The sequence below is a fragment of the Carassius gibelio genome, chromosome B1 (assembly GCF_023724105.1).
Source record: "Carassius gibelio isolate Cgi1373 ecotype wild population from Czech Republic chromosome B1, carGib1.2-hapl.c, whole genome shotgun sequence".
In the NCBI taxonomy this organism is placed as follows: Eukaryota; Metazoa; Chordata; class Actinopteri; order Cypriniformes; family Cyprinidae; genus Carassius; species Carassius gibelio.
In genome coordinates, this window is record NC_068396.1 from 24,492,034 (window position 1) to 24,516,372 (window position 24,339).

The window sequence follows — 24,339 nt, forward strand, 5'->3', positions numbered from 1 at the left end:
TTGGGGACCAAGAAGAAAACCCGACTTCCGGATAAATAAATAATTCAATGACAGTGGAATATCAATATCCAGTCATACTGATAAGTTTTTTTTTAAAGAATTTGGATCACAAATCTCAATAACTTGTATATAATCGACATGAATTCGCTTGTGGGATACGGGCTTTCATCCGAGTCAGAGGATGAAGAGAAAGGAGAAGACAAGGCGAATGAGTAAGTAATTCATAATTAAACAAATAACGTTACATTATTTATAATATCAGTTGATCTATCTATCTATCTATCTATCTATCTATCTATCTATCTATCTATCTATCTATCTATCTATCTATCTATCTATCTATCTATCTATCTATCTATCTATCTATCTATCTATCTATCTATCTATCTATCATTAGAACTGAGTAAGAGTGAACGGGGACTGGGGCTGTCAAGCTCCACAAAGGACAAAAAGCACCATAAAAGTAGTCCACACGACTTGTGGACTTTATTCCAAGTCTTCTGAAGCCAAATGAAAACTTTTCGTAAGGAAATAAAGTCCTGTAATTTAATACTGTCAATTCAACTCTTGTTTGAGAGCGATGGTCACCGTTCACTCTCATTATGTGGTAAATAACTAATTGTTCTACAGCAACTCATTTTGTGATTTAAAAGTATATTGTTTAACTTGCATATAATGTAAAAATAATATTAAAAAGCCACTTGGAGTATGCTTTCACGACAGCTTCTTACATGTAAAAAAAAATATATTTAAATACATGATATACAGATTTCAATATAAATAATTAAAGCATATTTTAGTATATATATGCGTCAATTATTTATTTTCATAAATGCTTGTAAGTATATTAAGTATTACACTTTAACTGTATTTCAAAGAGGAATAGAATTATGAAATTACATTACAAGGTAGTGCTGTCGAACAATTAATCATGATTAATTGCATCCAAGTTTTTGTTTGCATAATGTATGTGTGTTCTGTCTGTGTATATTTGTTATGTAAATACAAAACATATATATTTTGAAAACCGTACATGTATTTACATGTCTATATTCATATAAATAATATTATATATTTAATCTATAAGCAACATACTGTATTTGTCTGAAATATATACATGCATGCACTCCTAATTTAATATAGATTTAAACTACAATATATTTTTATTTTATTGCAATTAAGTGCTTAAAACATTACATTCAGTTTGCACTTAAGTACATGTTTTAAAGTGTATTATTTCACTTTAAAAAAGTAAGGTATGAGAAACGTTGCTTCTTTTCACAAGGGGGGGGGGGGGGGGGGTAAGGGTGCTTTGTGTGTGTGTGTGTGTGTGTGTGTGTGTGTAAACTAAGAAAAAATATAATAAAAGTTAGAAAAAAGTTTGACAGCAGTGATCACCATTCACTGTCATGAATAAACGATTACATGATATGAGCTCAGAATGATCAAGTATCATTTTTTAGATAAACTTCTTTAATTATTTCTGCTTAGGTGCTTCAAAAAGACAGAATGCACTGTAGAGAAGACAAAAAGCCGTAATTTCCTGTTGGAGTCGGACTCGCCTTCCAGTGAGTCTGAATCTGGTCCAGAGAATGAGGATCAAGAGGAGCCGCACGCAGCTGATCGCTCCTTTCCCGAGCCGCTCCTCTCCGTCCGTCCTCACACTCACAAGCTCCCTCCTCCACCTCTGGGAGGGTCCAGCTCGGGTGGAGCGCTTACAGGCAGCAGTGTGTTTGCTAATCCATTCAAAGAGCTGGCAGAGGAGCGACTGAATGTCCTACAGAAACACGTTCCTCTTACTTTACAAGCGCGCCCCACCCAGATTGATGGTAAGCGCATTTGTGTGGCCTACAGGAAGGATGGCCGCTGCCGCTTTGGAAGCCACTGCAAGTTCGCACATGACAGCGATCTGCAGAGTAACCGCGTGGTCACCTCAGACACTGGACCAAAAGACAATGTTACAGTTCCACCACACGATGATGGTCTGCTGGCTCCTCGTAAGGAAGACGCAGAGAAAGACAATGAACAGCAAAAGAAGAGAAGAGTGGGGGTGAATGATTCTCTCATTCCACCAAAACGTGCGCTCAAGCAGTATGCCAGACTCTCACAACCATAACAATTCAAAACTTTTTGTCTGTATGACATAGTTTGGGTTACAACTTACTTTTATGTGAAAAACATCCAGGGTGATGTATTATATTTATTGCATTTATATGCTACTGATGAGATTGTGATAGTATGTCAAATGTGTTACAGATTTTCTCCAGAGATAATTGTTTTGTAGACAGAGGTGATGTGTTCAGTATTAGCTGAGAGAGACTTGTGAAAATGTTTCTAACAAATGTAAGGAATAGATGTCATTATTAAAATGGCATTTATCTGGGTCTTATTTTGCTTCCAAAAGCCCCACGTTTAATCCTACATTAAAGGTTTTGAAACAATAAATGTAAGTATACACATTGTGTATTTGATGACTATATATATATATATATATATATATATATATATATATGGTCAATGTATTTTCAAATTGAATAGTCCCTTTTTTGCTATTATGTTAAATTTCACCTAGGGTTGCACTATATATTTGTGTTGTTTTGTGTTTCTGCTGATATTAGAGACTTGTTTTCATAAAACTGGTAGCTATAAGTTTAAATTTCATATACACAAGTTCAAAAGTTTGCAGGCAGTTAGATTTGTTTGAAAGAAAAGTACATTTATTAAGCGAAGTTGCATTAAATGCATGCAGTGACAGAAATACTTTTATAAATAATGTAACAAAAGTATTTTTCAAGTAAATGCTGTTATTTTAAAACATGTATCCTGGCTTACACAGCAAAAGTGTTTTCAACATTTATAACAATAAATGTTTCTTTCAGCACTAAATCAGTATATTAGAACTATTTCTTAAGGATAATGTCACATAGAAGATAGATGGCTGCTGCAAATTCTGCTTGCCATCTTAGAAATTTATTTAAAAGCTTTAATTGGACCATTATTTAACAATATTAGCATTAACTGCTATTAAGATTATTTTTTAATACTGTACCAATTTTTTTAACACTAGTTAATAAGATATGTAATAGTGATGAATAAATTCACTTGAAACATTTAAAACAGCTGATTTGTTTTTAGTGTTTTATTTTACAATTTTTTAGACAAAATAGGATGGAATTTTAATATTGACCATAACATGAAAATGATCATCTTATCTGTAATATGGGTGCATCCCTAATTCTACAGCACCTATTTGAGCCACATGATGGCACAAGTTTGCTTACGCACAATGGCTTTACTCACAGACTAATGAGAATTAAGATCTGTGGAAGCCTCTACAGCTACAAAATGACGCGCGCACACACACACACACACACACACACACACACACAAAACAGACGTGGTTGTTGGAGGGGACTATAACGGTTTATAAACAAAATGAACAATGATAACTCAAAACACAGTCTCCCTGGTACAGACATTTCTACAAAGCTACCAAAAGTTAATGCGATTACATACAATCTATTTATTACTCTATATATTTAACTTCAGGGCATTTAGGAGCGCGACAACTAACAGTCATCTCACAATCTTCCATGTTACACCTTCAACATCCTTCCTTCACTACAGCAGAACACGCTGTACTTGGCCGTCTGAACTGTCCGTCATGTTTGGCTCCTCCCCCTCTCCGCCCACCCCCCAAACCCCACCCCCACTTCCGTTCTCATTAGTCCCGTCTCCCTCCCAGACCACCTGTCTCGTCTCAGAAGGAGTAGTGGAAGACTGGGGTGAAGTAGATGATGAGGAGGCAGGATCGCCCCTGAATCCACAAACGCTTAGGGAGTCAGCGGACCCCTCTGGGTTGAGGCTCGGGGGCCTAGAGAGGGTCTGGTTTTGATGTGGCTGGGTGGTTTGAAGAGGCAGCTGCTGTGCGACAGACACCAGTGGGAGCTGCTGCTGAGGAAGCGCTCTGAAGGCCATGTGGACAATCTGGGATTGAGGGCTGTAGGACTGAACGGGCAGCTGCTGGACCAAAGGAGCCTGCTGGGTGATGCTGGTCATGGAGGGCTGAATGGGTAGCTGCTGGATTTGGTGTTGCTGCGTCGAGACAAACTGTAGTGGCATCTGCAGAGAGTGAGCAGAGGTCTGCTGTGAAGGAGAACTGTTCTCCTCTTCAGTCGAGGACAAGGCCAGGGTCACCGGTACCTGCATTGTGTGTACTGGGTGATCCTGATCCACAACCATCACTGGACCCCCCTGACCTGCTGGTATCGCAGAGCTCCTCTGGGCCTCAGGGACCACCTGCTCTGTCTGCATGGAGCCTGTGGAGGTCTCCAGGAGCGAGGTGACTCCGGTAGGAGTGGTGATGAGGGCTCCGGGATTGGAGGCCAGGGCCTCGGCAATGAGCACCTCGGGGTGGCTCTTGGCTTTGTGAGCCACCACACTGTCCTTCTTTTCAAACTTCTTGCCGCAGATGCTGCAGGAGAACTGGTACGTGGCATCTGCATCGTGCTTCTTCATGTGCCAGTTAAGAGAGGCCTTCTGACGGCAAGTGAAACCACAGATTTCACACCTACAGAGGAAATGAGATGAGATTTACTGTAATACATTTTTTTATAGATCCGCGAAATGACTACGGGGGGATCTTGCATTTTATTGGACTATTCTACAATGTCAAATTTTTAAGTATTGAAAATGCAACATAAAACAGTCTCCCTGGTAATGACATTTAAACAAAGCAACCAAAAGTTAAAGCCATTACATACAATATTAATATATTTCACAATAGGGCGTGACAAATCACCGTCATCTTCCATGGTTCATGTTTCACCTTCAACATCCTTCCTTCTCTACATCAGAACGAGCTGGATTTGGCAGCCTGAGCAGTCTGTTATATTTTGCACCATGTTTGCTCCACATTTTCTTAATTACTTAGTCTTGTATTTAATCATTTTTAAATTATATATATTTGTTACTGAGGGCTGGAAGTGAAGAACACACAAGATCTGTTGTGCAAGAAACATAAAAATCAGCTTCTATGTATATCATGAGACTTCAGCTTATTATCTTTATTAAAGGGTTAGTTCACTCGAGAATGAGAATTCATCCATCTTCTACTCACCCTCGTAGCATCCTAGGTGTATGTGACTTTCTTCTTTCAGAATAATCCAATCAAAGTTATATTAAAATTTTTCCTTGCTCTTCCAAGTCTTTCAATGCGGGTAAACGGCTGTTTGTTGTCAATAGTTCAGAAGACGTGAAATAAAGTGTGTGCATCTGTAATAAAACATCCCTCACACGGCTCCGGGGGGTGAATAAAGACGCCTTGTAGCAAATCCATGCATTTTTTGTAAGATACATATCCAGATTTCAAACTTAATACACAGTTTACTGTGGGATGCAGAAGACGTGCACCTCTGGGAAACAAAGTTTCCTTACTTAAGCCAAGAGGAGACTGGTTATCCTTTGCTAATTTCAAAATCCTCTGAAATTTTTCTTTACAATACTCTCTCCACGTTTGTCACGAACCACGCAGTGCTGACAAACTACAGCATCCACCTGCATGTCTTCCGGCTCCCCACAGTCAGCAGAAGTGGGAAAAATGAAGTCTGTATATTTATCTTACAAAAATGCATAGATTCACTACAGGAGGCCTTTATTCACCCCACGGAGCTGTGGGAGGGACGTTTTATTAAAGATGTGCACACTTTATTTCAAGTCTTCTGAACTGTTGACAACAAACCCCCTCTTGCCCCATTGAAAGGCTTGGAAGAGCAAGGACAATATTTAATATAACTCAAGATTGGATTATTCTGAAAGAAGAAAGTGACATACACCTAGGATTCTTCGAGGGCGAGCACAAGATGGACAAATTTTAATTCTCAGGTGAACTAACTCTTTAAGTGGCATTGGGTTCCTGGTGGTGTAATTCTTGGTTTTATACAAAATCAATAGCAGTTATTAAGACTGATATTATTTGGAGTTTATAAAATGTTCTTGGGAAAAAATATGATCAAAATATCAATTGTTCTAAAAAATTAAGCACGCATTCTAGGGATTCATGATTTAGGGATAAAAGCTAACTGGGATTTTAAGATAAAAAAAAAATTGTGATTGTGTTTAAATGCAATTTTTTAAAAAGAGCTTCAGGTTTGCTTTGCTTTTTTGTAAGGCTGGACTATTTGACCAAAAACACTGTAATTATCTAACAATATACTTGTAAAATAATTTTATAAAAAAATGTATTAAACATTACCATAGTAATACTGTTTAGTGTTATACTATTTAATAGTAATAGTTTACCAATGTCCTTGCTACATTTCTGGACCTGAGACCATTGCCATTGCATTGCTGTCTACTGAGGGTCAGAGAGCTCTCAGATTTGATCAAAAATATCTTCATTTGTGATCTGAAGATGAATGAAAGTCTTACAGGTTTGGAACAATATGAGGGTGAGTGAGTAATGACAGAATTTTCATTTTTGGGTGAATTTAACCTTTAATATATATATTTTTATGTCATGTAATTAGCAGGAAAATTAACAGTCAGCTGGTCATTGTCACAAAATGAAACCCTTCAGAAGATACAAAACCTGATTTCCTGTCTAGTGTTTGTTTTACAAAAATGATCAAGTGCCTGTACTTTGTCTTCTCAGCTGGAAGTAAAAGTATGCAGTAGTGTGTAAGCAGCAGAGATTCGACTTACTGCAGTGGTTTCTCTCCGGTGTGTATCATTCGATGCACAGCCAAGTTGTGAGAGCTCTTGAAGGCGCGAGCACAGAACTCACAGATATAGTCTCTCTGATCTGAAACAGACTGTACTTTTAAAAAGCCACCCAACCAAAGGCACTCCATAGCCGCATTTCCACTGTCGAGTCAGTGCGAGCCAGGGCTTAAAGCGGGCCGGGCGGGGCTTATAGCCTCGGGCCAGTAGCACCGAGGCCAGGGTAGTGCAGGGTTTCCACCGTGGAGCCTGAAGCTCCGCTGCGCGACACTAAAACACGCCCTTTACACGCCAATCAGAACAACGTCATGCAACCTCATTATTTCACCAACAAAGAGAAGTTATCAGAAAACTAAGAAGTAAGTCACTGGAACATGCGCGATCACATGATGAACATGATAAAAGCGGACGTTTGTTTGCATGCTTTGTTATATTCAAATTCAAAAGCATCGATGTTTTAACTATAGAATAAGTGATTCATTGATCATATTTATTAAATTTATCAAGACTCAAAATTAAATCACACATAAAAACACTTTCTATTTTATTTATTTATTTTTAACGCTTATGAAAATAACCTGCTTATTCAGTCGAGTCTGTTTATTTGTAGTCACAGTGGCCTTCACATTTAGAATGAATGATAATATATCTTTATTTTTATAAAGGCTCCCGAACAAAAACATTATTATATTTTTATGATAGGCTACGTGGAGCTAAACTCTCGAGACGAGGCTTGTGACAGATAATATAAGTTACTAAATAAATACACGATTGTGATAGAAAATAAGAAGCTGAGGTCTGATTTCTTCAAGTGGTCATATTTACCATGTTTAATGTTAATGCCCAGCGTGCATAGTCTTTAACATCGCTTATAAATATTTCTGCCTTGTATGGGAATTATAATCCACATTGGATCAAGTTATTTCAAACACTCGCTGCTGACTGAAAGAGAGTTTTGAGCTCAACTTATTTAAAAAAGTGTTTAATGGTGGTGTTATAGCCGTTATCTTTCTGTTATGATCCTCAGCGCAGACTCTCTATTTTTATAAAAGCTCCCGAACAAAAATCATTATTATATTTTGATGATATGCAACGTGGAACTAAACTCACGAAACGAGACGACAGATAAAATGTTACTTAATAAATATACAATTGTGATAGAGAATAAGAAGCTGATGTCTGAATTCTCCAAGTGGTTGCATTTACCATGTTTACTATGGTAACGTTAATGTTTAGCGTGCATAGTCTTTTACATCGCTTATAAATATTTCTGCCTTGTTTAGTGATTATAATCCACATCGGATCAAGTTATTTCAAACACTTGCTGCTGACTAAGAGTAAGTTTTGAGCTCAACTGATTTTAAAAAGTCTTTAATACTGGTGTTAAAGCTGTTATCTTTTTGAAATGATCCACGCTGACACTCTTCAGACGCTGAGAAACTCCGCCTTTGTTCATAACCCCTCCTCTAGCCCCAGCTGGCCCTCTTTGGCCCAAGGATTTCGTCAGGCCGAAAAAACCTGGCAGTTGGCCCCGAGGAAGCCCCAGCGAGGCACGATCAAGCCCCGGAAGTGACAGTGGAAACGCGACTGGCCCTGGCACGCACTAGCATGCCCGGTTTAAGCTCGCCAGTGGAAACACGGCTCAGGATAACCATTTCAAGCTTAACACTGGATGGGTTTATCTTACCGGTGTGGTGCTTGGCATGCCGCAGTAGCTGTTTCTGCAGCCGGAAGAGTCGTCCGCATGAGGGATGAGGGCAGACGTACTTCTTCTTCATCAGGTGTTGGTATTTAATGTGATGCTGCAGGAGAGAAAGAAAACAGAAAGGCTTCAGGTCTAAACTGTCTGTCAGTGAAGGGGAATACTAGTTTACATTTGTACCTGTAAGTAACGCGGATGGGCCAGCACTGTACCACATCCTTCCATTTCACAACGCACATACTGCACCGGCGGCTTTTTCCTGAGTGCAAGAACAGATGATCACCATTTAAAATGATTACATTAAAATTTATAATTATTAAACTTATTACAAAAAAATAATTTCAGCACATCTGTAAAGAGAGCAATATCTTAAAAAAAAACACACGTTAGAACTGAAAATATTTATAAAAAGTAATTCAAACTATAGAAATTTAAATGAATTTTCCATGAACTATTAAAAATTTCATTTAGTTTTTTTTAAATGATCCCAAAATGTCAGACTTTATTTTCGAAAGTTTTGTAAACACCAGCCAGCAGATACTACTACAAAAAAATAAAATAATATATACATATATATATATATATATATATATATATATATATATATATATATATATATATATATATATATATAAAACATTATTTTATTTTATTTATTTTTTTTGTAGTAGTATCTGCTGGCTGGTGTTTACAAAACTTCCCTTTTTATTTAGAATACAAAATTTTATTTTTATGAAATTTTGTATTTAATTAAAAAGGGAAATGCATAGAGTTCTATTTATGTTTTTGGACTGTTTTCAATGTTGAATGTGAGATGCTCTGTTACCTTCTTTTAGGAAGACGAGGGCTTTTATCATCTTTCCTTCTTCGCCCTCTTCTAAGACAAAAAACAAGAAAGTCTGATGGTTAATATTTGTTTATCATTCACTAAGTGAGTGTTGCAGGGGTGTCAAGTTGTGTTTCCATCACAAACATACAAAACAACATCAGTGACTCACTTCCTGGGTGCCTCGGCACCTTCCTCAACTTCAGCAGCGGTCTGCACATCTGTGCTCTCCCCTCCCTCAGTTTTAATCTCGGTCTCTTGCATTGAAGCTTTGTCCTTCTCCGTCAGTCTAGTAGGGGGTCTGCGCCTCAACTTAGGAATTTCCCTGCACAGAAACACAACAGAAATATAGAAGGCGTTGGAGACCAGAAATTCAGAAGACCCACAGAACAACACACTTCTCATACTTAGGATCGTAGCTCTGGTCATCCGTGTCATCTCTAAAAGGGGCATCTTCATCACTGCTGACGGTCTCCTCTTCCTCACTGTTTAGCAAAAAAAGAAAATTGGCAACAAGCCATCATCAGCGTAGATGATCTAATACATGATTTAAATAATAAAGCAGTGTTTATAAACCTTTTAATTTTTTGTAATCACTCTATTTACATTTTCTTAAAGAAAACATACATGTGTGCAATGCACCAATGCAATAACTTTACAGGGTTAGATTAGATAACTGATCAATAATTACAGAAATTTTCTTCAAAGCTTAACAAAAGGCATACATAATCAACAAAGAACTGACAGTTTTCTCACAAACAGAAATGTGTTTTCGATGACCATGACGAAAAAAATCTGAAATCACAATTTTATAATTCCCTGATGCTGACAGGTTTTTCTGTGATACTGTAAGTCTGAATAATTAATAACTTTCATTTTATCATTAACTAATTATTACTTCAATCATGCTATAACATGTCATTTATCAACTGAAACAGTACCTGCTTCCGAGAGGTTTTAACAATGCTCAAGCCATATTAATGTCAATTCCAAACGACTGCGATCAGTATATGTACACAAGGTACAACATTACCTATGAGAAAAGGGAAGGTAGTTTTCATCTTTTGGATCATCCACAAATGGACACTCTTCCACTTCTATAACATCTTCATCATCCAAGCTCTCCTCTTCCTTTTTCTCCACACTAAAATATGGCAGTTAACAAACATAGGGCTTGTTAGACCAACTCCAAAACACTAGCAGCCATCATTGTCTTCAAAGACCCCACGAAATGGCTTGACGAACACCGTTTTTGTCCAGTGATGAAACTGGTCTTATGTCTTTTTTTTTTTAACTAACCCAATAGTCTTAAAGCCAATAACAAAGCCAAAATAACAAAGCCAACAGCCTTAAGTTGACGTCACAGCGTAAATGAAGATGCACTTCCGGCTTTTGCTAAATGGATGACAGAAATTTAAACTCATAAAGTAATGCAAGATAGTCTTGGCCCATTTTCTTTCATGGAACAGAAACGCTATGCATATTCAATGCATATTAAACCACAAAACTCCAACTTTGATTTCATGGGGTCTTTCATGAACAGTGTTCATGTGTTCTCATTATAAATGTGCAATCACCTTGTTCCTGTTTTTTCGACTGCTTTATTGGCCTCCTCTGCAAGCAAAATGTGCAACCATTATAGTTATTAATATATATATATATATATATATGTTTTGTCTGTATTCGATCAAGCATTAGTAGTGGACCTGCTCAGTCTACTACATTAAAAGCTCAGCAGCGTACCATAGTCAATGTCCATTTCTGGCTCAATTTTAAACACAGTCCCAGGCGAGCCCCGGCAGGTGCGGGCCCCTGAGCGCACCTGCACCCGTCTGCCGCGGGCCGCTGGAAGAGAACACAGTCACATGAAGCAGAATCAGATCACAACCTGAGGCAAACTGTTGTTTTATTCCTTAAAGTACCTAGTATCTCTTTATAGGATTTGTACTTTTAATTAATAGTATGTCAGATACTTGTACTTATTCCAAAGGTGAGTACATCTATTCAGCTTGTCACCAGTACATATTCATTACTTACTAGTATGGATTTCTTTGCTAATAGTCAATATCCCAACAATAAATAGCTCTTACTGGTTACATATTGAGATTTTTGCCAAAGAATTCTACGGCAATATGTGACTTAAATATTCAATGATACTTTACAATAAAGTTCCTTAACTCATTTTCTACTTTGTTAACATTACTTAACAAAAGTACAACTGTTCATTATTCATTCATATTAGCTCAGGCCCATTAAATAATATTAACAAATAAAATCTTTAATTGTAATAATTTACAGTATTAGTAACTATTTAAATTTATTTTAATTGAGATAGATGAATGTTAAATAATGTTAAAGTGAGCCCTATTGTATTTACCAGATATTCAGATAACTATGCATCTACCTATTTCCCAGTTCTATATACTTTGTATTGCAATGGTTGCTGGTATAGATTCCAGTTTTACAAGTGCTAATTAAATACACACTAGTACCTACTTACTATTACTACTAGTAGATTAAGTCCCAATTATAACTAGTAATAAGATGTTTAATTTTAACTATAGAGAAGCTATTCTGGCGGGGTACTCATTGTTTATGATTATAAAGGTACTAGTATATCAAATAAATAAACTACCTGTAAAGCTAAAATAGATTTTTACTATTGGGGGAACGTTACTAGTTACAAAGAAATAGACTACTACAACATAATAGTTGCTAGCCAAACTTTAAAACAAAGTAGTCGAAAGTGAATACTTGACTTCTATACTATACTTGGTATACTTGAGTCACAAAACTTCACAGAATTGAATGGCAAAAAACGTTCTTTGTTAACAATAACAAATCAGTTTAATAAATGTTATTCATAATTCAAATGTAAATATTAAAATATGCACTAGTAACTAATGAATACAGTCATTTTTGGAATATTCAGGGTTTTTTTTTATAAAAATGATTGAAAACTAATAAAACTGCTGGCCATGTATAACCTCCTTCAGATAATCATTAACAAAATAAATGCCATTTAAAGTACCTCTATTAACCAGCGCATCCTTGTTTTCTTCAAACCTGTCATAAGACGGAGAAACAGGCTGATTTATTTATCATCTCATCTTTCAAATCATCCTTCCAGTGTCAAAGAGTGCGTCTTTTATTTTGCCCCACTACTCTCAGAAACACATCAGCTTTACTAGAGTAAGTTAAATGTAAACGCTGCAGTCTGTCAGCATCACGTCTAAATGTGTGAAACTAGCACAAAATGCCATGCCATGTTATCTGGACCTGAACAAGCGAGGTCTTCTTATTGGGCTCTTAAACATGTTATTTTAGAGGCTAAAAGGCGCACGTACTCGTCCGGAAGGTCGCAGTCGCCGCTGAACTCTCTGGCCGCATTCGATGAACCCTGCGCGGCTGCTGCGCTCTTCCTGCGCCGCGGGCATTTCGCTTTCCTCCGGCGATTCGCCGCAGCGTCGCGTGTCACTTCACCCCGATCCTCCCCGATATCGCTCTGCCTCCAAACGGGAATCGCTCTCGTTGACCTGTCCCTTAAAACGCGCCCGGACCCCGCCACGCTCGGCGCAGCTCCGTTTGTCTCGGGTGGGCAAGTCCCTTCGGTCTTCAGACACCCGTCGCCCCGTCCTCTGAATGCTCTGCACGGTGTAGATGCGGTACTCTGCCCCGCGGATTTCTCCAGGGCCGCCTCTTTCTCCATCTCCTCTTTGTTGTTTGAGAGCTGCGGCTCCATCACCTCTAAAGTTGTTTTCTCGTACTTCAGGACGCCTCAAAAATGCTCAACGAAATGAAACATAGCTTGCAGAAAACCAGGAGGCATAAAATATGAAAAATGTTGGGTTGCTAACGCCCCTGATCCGATTGTCAAACATATTGCAATGGACGCTCTTGCATTGCAAGATTCAAAAATGAAAGTGGCATAAACAAAACAACTAAGTCTGTCTCTCTCTATAATAACTGTGCAAAATTAATTTAAACCACCCAGACCATATTTTAAGTTCTTAAAGCTATAGTAAGGCACGCTGTTAGCAGGGCCCACGGCTGTCGCTCTTTGTTGCGTCTCCTTTAAGTGGAGATGAAGCCGCAGACGAGCTCAGCAGCGACGCACAGCGCTGCGGCTGTATATGCGCCTGCTTCCACTGACATATAAAAGCTGCTTTGCGAAACAACTAATAACCAGCGTCGATCCACATGAAAGTGAAATCGAAGAATATGGCTTAGTAGGAGACTCTCACAGTACATTTGCAAAGAGTATCTTATCGCTGTATCATATATATAATATAGTAACTGAATGCTCAAAAAGTGTCAACGTCAATTCTATTTATTAACAGTATTTAGCTTTTTATTACATGATGGCAAATCACAATAAAACTCGGAAACTATTACCATGCCTTTATTTATTTTTGATAATCATTGATTTTAGATTAATCATTTATTGTTTTCTGCTTTTTCATATTTTTTATATATTGACTTTGAACTTTGAACTAAATGAAATCAACATTTGCTGTGTTTAAAGCAGCTTTTGCCCTAGATATTTTCAGGTAGCTTCTCAGGTAGGTTTCTTGAAGCATCTTGGAGACATTGGCACAGTTCTTCTGGATTTAGTCTGTCTCAGATTGTTTCTTCATGTCATTCCAGACAGACTGATGATGATCAGATCAGATCTCTGTGTGGAGCACTGGCGGTTGTCAGACATATTGTGCAAACAACGATCTCACTGAATTATACAATTAATAGCACCCTGAGGAAGATTGTGGAGAAGGACCGATTCCAGACCTTGGGAGACCTGCGGAAGCAGTGGACTGAGTCTGGAGTAGAAACATCCAGAACCACCGTGCACAGGCGTGTGCAGGAAATGGGCTACAGAGAAGCAGCACTGGACTGTTGCTCAGTGGTCCAAAGTACTTTTTTCGGATGAAAGCCAATTTTGCATGTCATTCGAAAATCAAGGTGCCAGAGTCTGGAGGAAGACTGGGGAGAAGGAAATGCCAAAATGCCTGAAGTCCAGTGTCAAGTACCCACAGTCAGTGATGGTCTGGGGTGCCATGTCAGCTGCTGGTGTTGGTCCACTGTGTTTTATCAAGGGCAGGGTCAATGCAGCTAGCTATCAGGAGATTTTGGAGCACTTCATGCTTCCATCTGCTGAAAAGCTTTATGAAGATGAAGATTTCGTTTTTCAGCACGACCTGGCACCTGCTCACAGTGCCAAAACCACTGGTAAATGGTTTACTGACCATGGTATTACTGTGCTCAATTGGCCTGCCAACTCTCCTGACCTGAACCCCATAGAGAATCTGTGGGATATTGTGAAGAGAAAGTTGAGAGACGCAAGACCCAACACTCTGGATGAGCTTAAGGCCACTATTGAAGCATCCTGGGCCTCCATAACACCTCAGCAGTGCCACAGGCTGATTGCCTCCATGCCACGCCACATTGAAGCAGTCATTTCTGCAAAAGGATTCCCGACCAAGTATTGAGTGCATAACTGAACATAATTATTTGAAGGTTGACTTTTTTTGTATTAAAAACACTTTTCTTTTATTGGTCGGATGAAATATGCTAATTTTTTGAGATAGGAATTTTGGGTTTTCATGAGCTGTATGGCAAAATCATCAGTATTAAAACAATAAAAGACCTGAAATATTTCAGTTGGTTTAATTTTTATCATTACATTATGGAAAATAATGAACTTTTATCACAATATGCTAATTTTTTTAGAAGGACCTGTATTATTATTATTTTATAATAGAATTAAACAATATTAATAATATTATTATTATTATTATTATTATTATTATTGTTACAACATAAAAAAACTACCATTAATTTGTTTTTGTGTAAAACTTTTTGTTTGGATAAATATCATTGACTGTCTTATTATGATGCAGCGGCGCCTTGTCTCCTGTAGATGGTAGTCTATACCCGACAACCCTTCCTGTGACGCAAGAACAATTTTAGCAAGTTTTTGAGTAAACGAAACTTTTGTTGGAAACAAAAACGGACCCAGTTAACATCTGTACATGCACGATGTGCCCTTCATTTAAAGGTGAGCTGTAACTTTAAAATGGTTTGTACCAACTTTTTGCATTGAAAAGCAATCTGATGATTGTAGCTATTTCATAAAAAACAATTTACAGTCTTTTTAGTGATTTTAACGAGACAACAATCGTTTATAGACAGTTGAAGCTTGATTTACAGCAGTACCAAACATAGTTGGTGTGATATAAGATGAAATCATAAAAACTGTAATGTGTACTTAGCCTAAAACTATGACCTGAAATTGCATTGTTTAGGGGCTCAAAGGCCATATGGAATATTTATTAAATTGAAAAATACTATAATGAAATATTATAGTAATAACTGCTGGAGAACAAATAACTGGGGAAATTGTTAAGTGTTGTTTTTGTTTGCTAAAACTTTGCTTGCTTCCGTAAAAAGAGATTTCCTGTTTTCTTCTTCACTGCATCAATCAAAATATTAAATAAATAAATGAATAAATACATAAATAAATGTTTACACAAACACACACACACACACACACATATATGTATATATATATATATATTTTATATATACACCATGACTTTCTTTTTAGCTGTGCAGGACACTTCTCCTGAACCATCAACAACGACCTCAAAGTTTTGGGATGCATTTGTCTCCCCAGAACTACTGATACTTTGTATAATTGTCCCTGCTATTGCAATAGGGATTCAGGTATGCTTAAGTTTGTATTTTGTCATTTATTAACAGTAAAAGCTGCCAAATGTGATAACATTTGTAACATTATATAAATCATTTCTAGATCTCCAAGCAACAAAAACAAGATTTGGATGATGTAGGCAGGTTATATATTTGTTATCTTTTTATATATACATGATAAATGGTATTACAATAGATTAATAAAGGTATATTTCATTGTTCTTTTAAATAGATGTTTGTAAACTTAATTATATTACCAAGAGTTTTAAAAAATTATATAATTATTGGTTAATGTTCGGTGCATCTTCTAGGCGATCCACTCCGGATTCTATTGGTTGGAAAAACAGGGGTGGGGAAAAGTGCAACAGGCAACACTATCCTGCGACAGAAGTTTTTCAAATCAGAGATATCATCTTCCTCTGTGACTGGACAGTGTGAAAAGTTTCATGCAATAATAAATGGCAGAAAGTTATCTGTCATTGACTCTCCAGGTCTGTTTGACACCAGCCTAACTGTAGATGAAGTGGTCAACAGAATTAAACTCTGTATCCCTCTCTCTGCTCCTGGTCCACACGTCTTCTTAGTTGTGATTCAGCTCGGCAGATTCACTGATGAAGAAGCAAAAGCTGTAAGAATCATTCAAGCTGTTTTTGGTGAGGAATCCTCCAATTACATCATGACATTGTTCACTCATGGAGATCGACTGGAGGGCAAAAACATTCACACATTTGTGCGGGAAAACCCAAAACTGCTCAGTTTCATCAAAACATGCAGTGGACGATACCATGTGTTCAATAATAAAGCACAAAACCCTGAACAGGTCAATCAGTTGCTCGACCAGATTGATAAAATGGTCACTGGGAATGGTGGTCAATACTACACCAGTGAGATGCTTGAAAGGGTAGAGAGAGCGATTGAGAAAGAGAAACAACGTCTCCTGAAGGAGAATGAGGAGCAGAGACAGAGAGAGATAGAAGCTCTGAGGGCTCAACTTGAAGATGAGGCCTATGACAAAGCATTAAAAAAGTTAAACAATAAATATGAAGAGGAGGCAAGAATCCAAGCAGAGACTGGGCTTCCATACTTGATCCACTTGGTCAGTTCTTTGATTAAATCATTAAGCAAATTCTTCTGGTGATCTGGTGCACAAAAACTGTGGCTAGAAAAAGTTTTTTTAAATATTTACTTTACAAAGACTTATTAATAAATAGAAACAAAGCGTGTTTACATTATTCTGGGGAATATGGAATCTGACTGTTTAATAATTTGAAAGTGGGTATATGAAGGTGCAAGAAAAATGTCTGAGAAATGTGTCTCTGTATTGCATGCTCTATATAAATGAAGGACTGCTTTCATTTTTGTGATCTATATAAATTGTACTTGAGATTTGTTTGTGTGTGTGAGATCCTATTATATATATATATATATGCATTGTGACCTCATGCACTTGTTTTGCTTTATAAAGTTTTGCAATAAATCATGAAAAAGCAAGAAATAGAAGTCATTGACAGGATTTAATGCTGTGTTCCTCTTTCTGCTGCTGATCCACGTGTCTTCTTAGTTGTAATTCAATTGGGCAGATATACAGATGAACATGCAGTCAGAATTAAAAAAAAATATTTTTGGGTGAGGAATCCTCCACAAACACAATGGCACGGTTCACTCATCGATATCATCCGGAGGACAAAACATTCACACATTTGTGTGTAACAGCCCCAAGCTGCTCAGTTTCATAAAAACTTGTGGTGGAAGATTCCATGTATTTAACAATCAAGAACAAAATCCTGAACAAGTGATTCAGTTGTTTGAAAAGATTGGTAAAATAGTCATTGAGAATGGTGGGCAACAGTACACCAAAATGATGATTAACCTCAAGTAAGCGACTGAGGTGGAAATTGCACTTCCTGAAATAGAAAGAGGAGCAGAGACAGAAGAAAACAAGGTCTGAGGACTACACTTGGTAGAGAAGCTCCTGACAATGCAAAAGAAAACTGCAATGAATATGAACTGCTACTTTTGCTTTCGCATGGAGTAATTTTTTAACTAACTGGATTACATTATATTATATTAGATTAGATTCAACTTTATTGTAATTGCACATGTAATGTAGAAGGCAACGAAATGCAGTTAGCATCTAACCAGAAGTGCAATAAGCAGTAACTACAGAATATACAAGGTCTACAATATGTACAATAAATATACAGATAAGGAAGTATTATGGACATAATTTACAGATTTTAAATACTATCAGCATGATATAAAGATACTTGTACTATGAACATACTATACAGATGGATTATGTAAAAGTGTATGTACACCATAGGCAGAAACTATGAACATCAGTTACACTAGTGCAAAGGACAATAAAGTGCATAGAAAATATTTCAGTGTGCAAATGGATTACTCAGTATTCTGGATGAACAGACAGCAGTGCAAGAATAACAAGTTTACTGTTTTTTGCTTGTTGTAAATGTAAAATATCTGCCCTTTCATTGAGTTATTTGCCTATATCATGCTCTCATGCACTCTTCAGTGTCTGTGGCACTCTGCCATCACATGCATTCTTTGCATAGAAACCGGAAATAAATTGCAAAGAAAATGTTGTATGAGAGTTTCACCATGTGTCGTTCTGTATTTTGAAAATACAAATCAATAGCCTTACATACACACCCATAATTTGCATATGTTTTAAATCATTGGCAATTGCTGTGTCCAAAATTGTTCACTTGTTTGCTACTGCTTAGGTTAATGTTTTAAAATGCACTATGAAGGAGCAAACCAACAATGTGAAGTAATTTTGTGTCAAGTCAGTGTAACTGAGAGAGAGATTTTGGACATATTTGTACTTCACTTTACAAATACCTTACTTTGTGGAGCAGAATAGGTTGTCAATATCTATTTTGTTCCATCAGTTATCAATAATCAATCTGTGCTTGAGAGTTGGTACATGCCATTACATTTGTGTACTTTTTTTTCTGGGACATAACATAAAAATAAACTATGTATTGAATTCTTAAAAGCATGTGTGGCTCTTGGGCGTTGCTCTAGGGCCCTATATTGACCAGCCACCACAAAACTTACTCTGTCACATAGTCGGGAACAGATACAAATACATCCGCAGTATATTGTTTATAAATAATGAGACTAACGTTTTTTATTCTCTGTTCAGTGGATGTGCATGCAACTTGGTCTAACATCTGTTGGAATGTCAATCAAAAGGAGCATGAGTCCATTTTACAGTGCAACAATGGATGCAGAGTTGATGCTGACGAGGAGAACCTGTCCCAAAGAACATTTCAGCGTGTATAACAGACTGAAAAGGAAGTCAACCTTAAGTTTTTTTATTTATTTTATTCTCCGGTTGTACCACAATGTTAAGTGTTGTTGATTGGTCATTAATAGAATGGCTTTAATGGAAACTGTGGTACATGTGGTTCTCTATTCTAATGTGTTGCCTTTTATTGATGGCTTGTTAAAACTACTAAATCCTAAAGGAATATGTCCCAAAAAACCTAACAGGAAATTTTAATGGTTTTAATGGTTAATGGTTGAACGCTTGTAATGTTTGTAATGGTGCCCTATTTGTAGTGATGTTTATCTTGTTCTATTTTACAGAAGGGTTGTGACTCTACATTTCATATGAATTTCAACATTTCAGACATTTTCAATATTTTTTTTTAAAATATTAATTACTTTTAACAAATTTTTGTGTAAAACATATTCATGTGGAAAAGTTCAGCTTTATCTCCTGTTTATGATTAAGAAATGTCTAAACAGGCGACGTGCTGCTTTACCGATTGATAAATCTCATCATGCAGTTGCGTCTTGTGTCCTGTAGATGGTCTACACAGAAAACCCTTCCTGTGAAGCAAGGCTGGTCGTTCTCCTGAATAGGAAAGTAAAACGAAACCTAGCTCAGTCACGTCTACTCGCACAACTATCTGCACTATGTGCTCTTCATTTAAAATTGAGTCGTAAATTATGTTTTTATCTCCATTAGTAAGAATCGTTTATACTAACATATATCTGAACTGAAAGCCTGCGGATTAAAGTCGTTATTTAATAAAGGTCCAGTGTTTTGTGTAATCGAGAGGCGGTACCTGGTAGCTGGTTGGTGTAAAATTCATACAATATATATTAGGATTAGCAAACTAGCATGAAAAGTGTATTTAATGATCTAGTGATCTATTTTACATGCTTTTACAGCTGTGTATGACATTTCTCTAAGACCATCAACAATGACCTCAAAGTCTTGGAACTCTCCAACTTTCTCTGCAATATTATTGTTGCTTTGTGTAATTGTTGCAGCTGTTTCAATAGGACTTCAGGTATGCTTACATACACTTAGAATATGCACTCATACTTTCTCCTGTTTTCATTCTACGCTGATTATCTTTTTGACATGTACTGTATAAGTGGACAAGTGTCATCTCAAGCAACAAAAATAGCATCTTTAAACAACAAAAACAGGATTTGGATGATACAGGTAAGATATTGTTTTATTATCAATCTGTATATACCCCCCCCCCCCCCCATAAATAAAATAAAAAACATATTTGTGACATCTTTGCAACTGTATTAAAAAGGAAAAACTGGAATAAAAACACTGCATAAGTGTTCATACTTTGTTGAAGCACTTTTACAGTCTTTTTGGGTATGATGTGACAAGCTTTGCACATCTGCATTTGACAATTATCTGCAGTTCTTATCCTCACCTCGTCACTTCTCAAACTCAGGTTGCATTATGCTGCGTTTTTATTTCAGTTGTAAATTTTTCATAAATTAACAAATTTCACTTTTTTCCACTATTATAATGTTTGGAGTGTAGTTTGATATGAATATATATATATATTAGGGGTGTTACGTTTCACAAAATTCACGGTTCAGTTCGATACGATACACTGATGTCACGGTTCGGTTCGGTTCTGTACATTTTAGATACAGCAAAATGTAAAAACACGTCATGTGACAAGAACTAACCAATCAGCTTCATCCTTTCCCCTAACAACATTGAAAGCTCAGCTAAGATGAAGGAACAGCTGATCATAGTTGTATATGGATTGCAATTTTGAAATAAATTTAGTAGCAGAGCTACTGCAAGCGATTTTTAGAGCTGCAAATCCATTTATCCTTTGCTGAAATTTCCGCGTCTCATGGAGAGAGCACTTCATTGTTGCTTAGCAAAGACAGACGCCTCATGAGCACTTCTGCACGAGCACTTTGGAAAGGAAGAGAAACAAGCCTTCAGCGCGTGCTGAGTGAGCGAGCGCCTGACTGAGTAGCCTAACATAAACATATAAGTTGGTGTTTTTTTCTTCTTCGGGAGTGTCAGGGGCGTTGCCTGTTACGTTGTTTGGGTTATTGGGCTACCTTGTTGAACGCATATCATTATATTTCTCTCTTTTTTTTTTTTATATATAATTAATTAGTCCAACGAACTGTTCGGTATACATAATGCGTACCGCGTACCGAACCGAAAGCCTCGTACCGAATGGTTCAATACGAATACGCGCATCGTTACACCCCTAATATATATATATATATTGTGTATATATTGGGACACTGTACAAATTGTGAGTAAAAAAGGAATGCAATAATTTACAAATCAAATAAACTTATATTTTATTCACAATAGAATATAGATAACATATCAACTGTTGGAAGTGAGACATTTTGAAATGTCATGATAAATATTGGCTCATTTTGGATTTCATGATAGCTACACATCCCAAACAAGTTGGGACAGGTAGCAATAAGAGGCCGGAAAAGTTAAATGTACATATAAGGTACAGCTGGAGGACCAATTTGCAACTTATTAGGTCAATTGGCAACATGGTTGGGTATAAAAAGAGCCTCTCAGAGTGGCAGTGTCTCTCAGAAGTCAAGATGGGCAGAGGATCACCAATTCCCCCAATGCTGCGGTGAAAAATAGTAGAGCAATATCAGAAAGGAGTTTCCAGAGAAAAATTGCAAAGAGTTTGAAGTCATCATCATCTACAGTGCATAATATCATCCAAAGATTCAGAGCATCTGGAACAATCTCTGTGCGTAAGGGTCAAGACCGGAAAACCATACTGGATGCCAGTGATCTTCTGGCCCTTAGACATCACTGCATCACATACAGGAATGCTACTCTAGATCACAACATGGGCTCAGGAATACTTCCAGCGAAAACTGCCGGTGAACACCATCCACCGTGCCTGCAGTTCATCATTCACCCATAGAAAACATTTGGTGCATCATAAAGATGCAACAAGGAAGACTAAGACAGTTGAGCAGCTAGAAGCCTGTATTAGACAAGAATGGGACAACGTTCCTATTCCTAAACTTGAGCAACTTCTCTCCTCAGTCCCCAGACATTTGCAGACTGTTATAAAAAGAGGAGGGGATGCCACACAGTGGTAAACACGGCCTTGTCCCAACTTTTTTGAGATGTGTTGATGCCATGAAATTTAAAGTCAACTTATTTTTTCCTTAAAATGATATATATCATCGACAATTATGATTTTTATCTTAATCATGCAGCCCTAATATATATATATATATATATATAAACAAGAGTTCTCGTTAATGTTTGGTGCATCTTCCAGGCGAGCCGCTCCGGATTCTTTTGGTTGGAAAAACAGGCAACGGAAAAAGCACAACAGGCAACACTATCCTGGGACAGAAGGTTTTTAAATCAGAGATATCATCTTCCTCTGTGACTGGACAATGTGAAAAATTTAATGCAATTATAAACAGCAGAAATGTATCCGTCATTGACTCTCCAGGTCTGTTTGACACCAGCCTAAGTGAAGATGAGGTGGTCAACAGAATTAAACTCTGTATCCCTCTTTCTGCTCCTGGTCCACACGTCTTCTTAGTTGTGATTCAGCTCGGCAGATTCACTGATGAAGAAGCAGAAGCTGTAAGAATCATTCAAGCCGTTTTTGGTGAGGAATCCTCCAATTACATCATGACATTGTTCACTCATGGAGATCGACTGGAGGGCAAAAACATTCACACGTTTGTGCGTAACAGCCCCAAACTGCTGAGTTTCATTAAAACTTGCAGTGGACGATACCATGTGTTCAATAATAAAGAAAAAAACCCTGAACAGGTCAATCAGTTGCTCGACCAGATTGATAAAATGGTCACTGGGAATGGTGGTCAATACTACACCAGTGAGATGCTTAAAAGGGCTGAGAGAGCGATTGAGAAAGAGAAACAACGTCTCCTGAAGGAGAATGAGGAGCAGAGACAGAGAGAGATTGAAGCTCTGAGGACTCAACTTGAAGATGAGGCCTATGAAAAAGCATTAAAAAAGTTAAACAATAATAAATGACCAGCTGGCAAGATACCAAGCTCAGAATGATCCAGACTTGAAAATTCAATATAAACAAGTCACAATTTTTGCCTTTGTTTAAACCAAGGTATAGTTAGCTTTTGACTTAAAGGTACTATATAATTTCTGTCTACAACTGCTGTATTATACAGTATATGAAAATGTACATGTGTAGATTATGTACTTTTCTCTAACATTCTTAGAACTTATCATCATTCTTTAGAACTTATCATGTTGATCTATGACTTAATTTTTTAATTTATACATTTAACGAGAGATTAGAATTTAAAATACATTGTACTTTTAAAAAAGCTGTCACTGGGGCGCTGCCCTTTCAGTGGGCACTAATATGTAATATTTAGGTACTAATATGTTTTAATAACTTTATGTATTAATATGGACCTTTAAGGTGTTAATTTGAACCATTTAGAGGTAAAGAAAGTACAAAAGTGTACCATTTTTAAAGGTAGCTACTGTACCACCCCATTGACTGGTTTTGTACCTTTTCTCTCTCTCTCTCTTTGAAAGTGTGTAATATAGTTCATTTTAATGCTCGGTGAAACATCCAAGTGGAGTTCTTGATTCTTTTAGTTGGAGGGATGGGAAAAAATTCAACTTTTCTCTATGACTGGACAATATAAAAAATACAGTGCAGCCGGTCTCATGAAAATGCGTATCAAGAGTATGCCAAATAAAAACAAAAACTTGTGGTATTGATACACATTTTGTACTTTGCTGTGCATATAATAAACAGTTTTTGTGTGCATATGATAAGAAATTTGTTGACGTGAATACGATATGCAGTTTTCACATACATACTGTATGTTTCGCTTCAACCCCACAACCCTAATCCTACCCATTGCGTGGCATATACACATGCCAAAGTCGATTTTTGCATATCAATACCACGAGTCCAAACTATTTTTGGTGAGGAATCCTCCATATACACCATGGCACTGGTCAGTCATCGTGGAGATCAACTGCAGGACAAAACAGCTTAGTTTCATAAAACTTGTAGTGGACAATACCACATGTTATGTTCAACAATAAAGAACAAAA

General features: G+C 37.1%; 3 protein-coding genes and 1 pseudogene across 7 annotated transcripts; 3 read left to right on the forward strand and 1 right to left on the reverse strand.

Annotated features, from left to right (window-relative positions):
* Positions 1-2,886, forward strand: LOC127948781 (uncharacterized). The gene is made up of 2 exons (XM_052545479.1): positions 1-212; positions 1,492-2,886. Exons 1-2 carry the CDS (start codon positions 139-141, stop codon positions 2,114-2,116), a joined length of 699 nt encoding a protein of 232 aa, XP_052401439.1. The 5' UTR covers positions 1-138; the 3' UTR covers positions 2,117-2,886.
* Positions 2,887-3,401: 515 nt separating this feature from the next.
* LOC127948778 (E3 ubiquitin-protein ligase ZFP91-like) lies at positions 3,402-13,343 on the reverse strand. 5 transcript variants are annotated; one of them, XM_052545473.1, is made up of 12 exons: positions 12,596-13,343; positions 12,280-12,314; positions 10,992-11,093; positions 10,826-10,862; positions 10,282-10,392; positions 9,656-9,733; positions 9,421-9,573; positions 9,249-9,296; positions 8,603-8,681; positions 8,408-8,522; positions 6,703-6,802; positions 3,402-4,570 (listed from the first exon to the last, which is right to left on the reverse strand). In XM_052545473.1, the coding sequence occupies exons 1-12, from the start codon at positions 12,988-12,990 to the stop codon at positions 3,622-3,624; spliced, it is 2,202 nt and encodes a 733-aa protein (XP_052401433.1). In that variant the 5' UTR covers positions 12,991-13,343; the 3' UTR covers positions 3,402-3,621. The 5 variants fall into 5 exon arrangements, with proteins under 5 accessions (XP_052401433.1, XP_052401432.1, XP_052401437.1 ...); XM_052545472.1 differs by having other exon boundaries at positions 9,249-9,299; positions 12,596-13,342; XM_052545477.1 differs by lacking the exon at positions 12,280-12,314 and having other exon boundaries at positions 9,249-9,299; positions 12,596-12,788.
* Positions 13,344-15,170: 1,827 nt separating this feature from the next.
* On the forward strand, positions 15,171-17,346 carry LOC127948779 (GTPase IMAP family member 7). Its single transcript, XM_052545478.1, has 4 exons — positions 15,171-15,303; positions 15,853-15,971; positions 16,060-16,096; positions 16,268-17,346. Exons 1-4 carry the CDS (start codon positions 15,285-15,287, stop codon positions 17,092-17,094), a joined length of 1,002 nt encoding a protein of 333 aa, XP_052401438.1. The 5' UTR covers positions 15,171-15,284; the 3' UTR covers positions 17,095-17,346.
* A 2,305-nt stretch (positions 17,347-19,651) lies between these two features.
* On the forward strand, positions 19,652-24,339 carry LOC127948780 (GTPase IMAP family member 7-like; annotated as a pseudogene).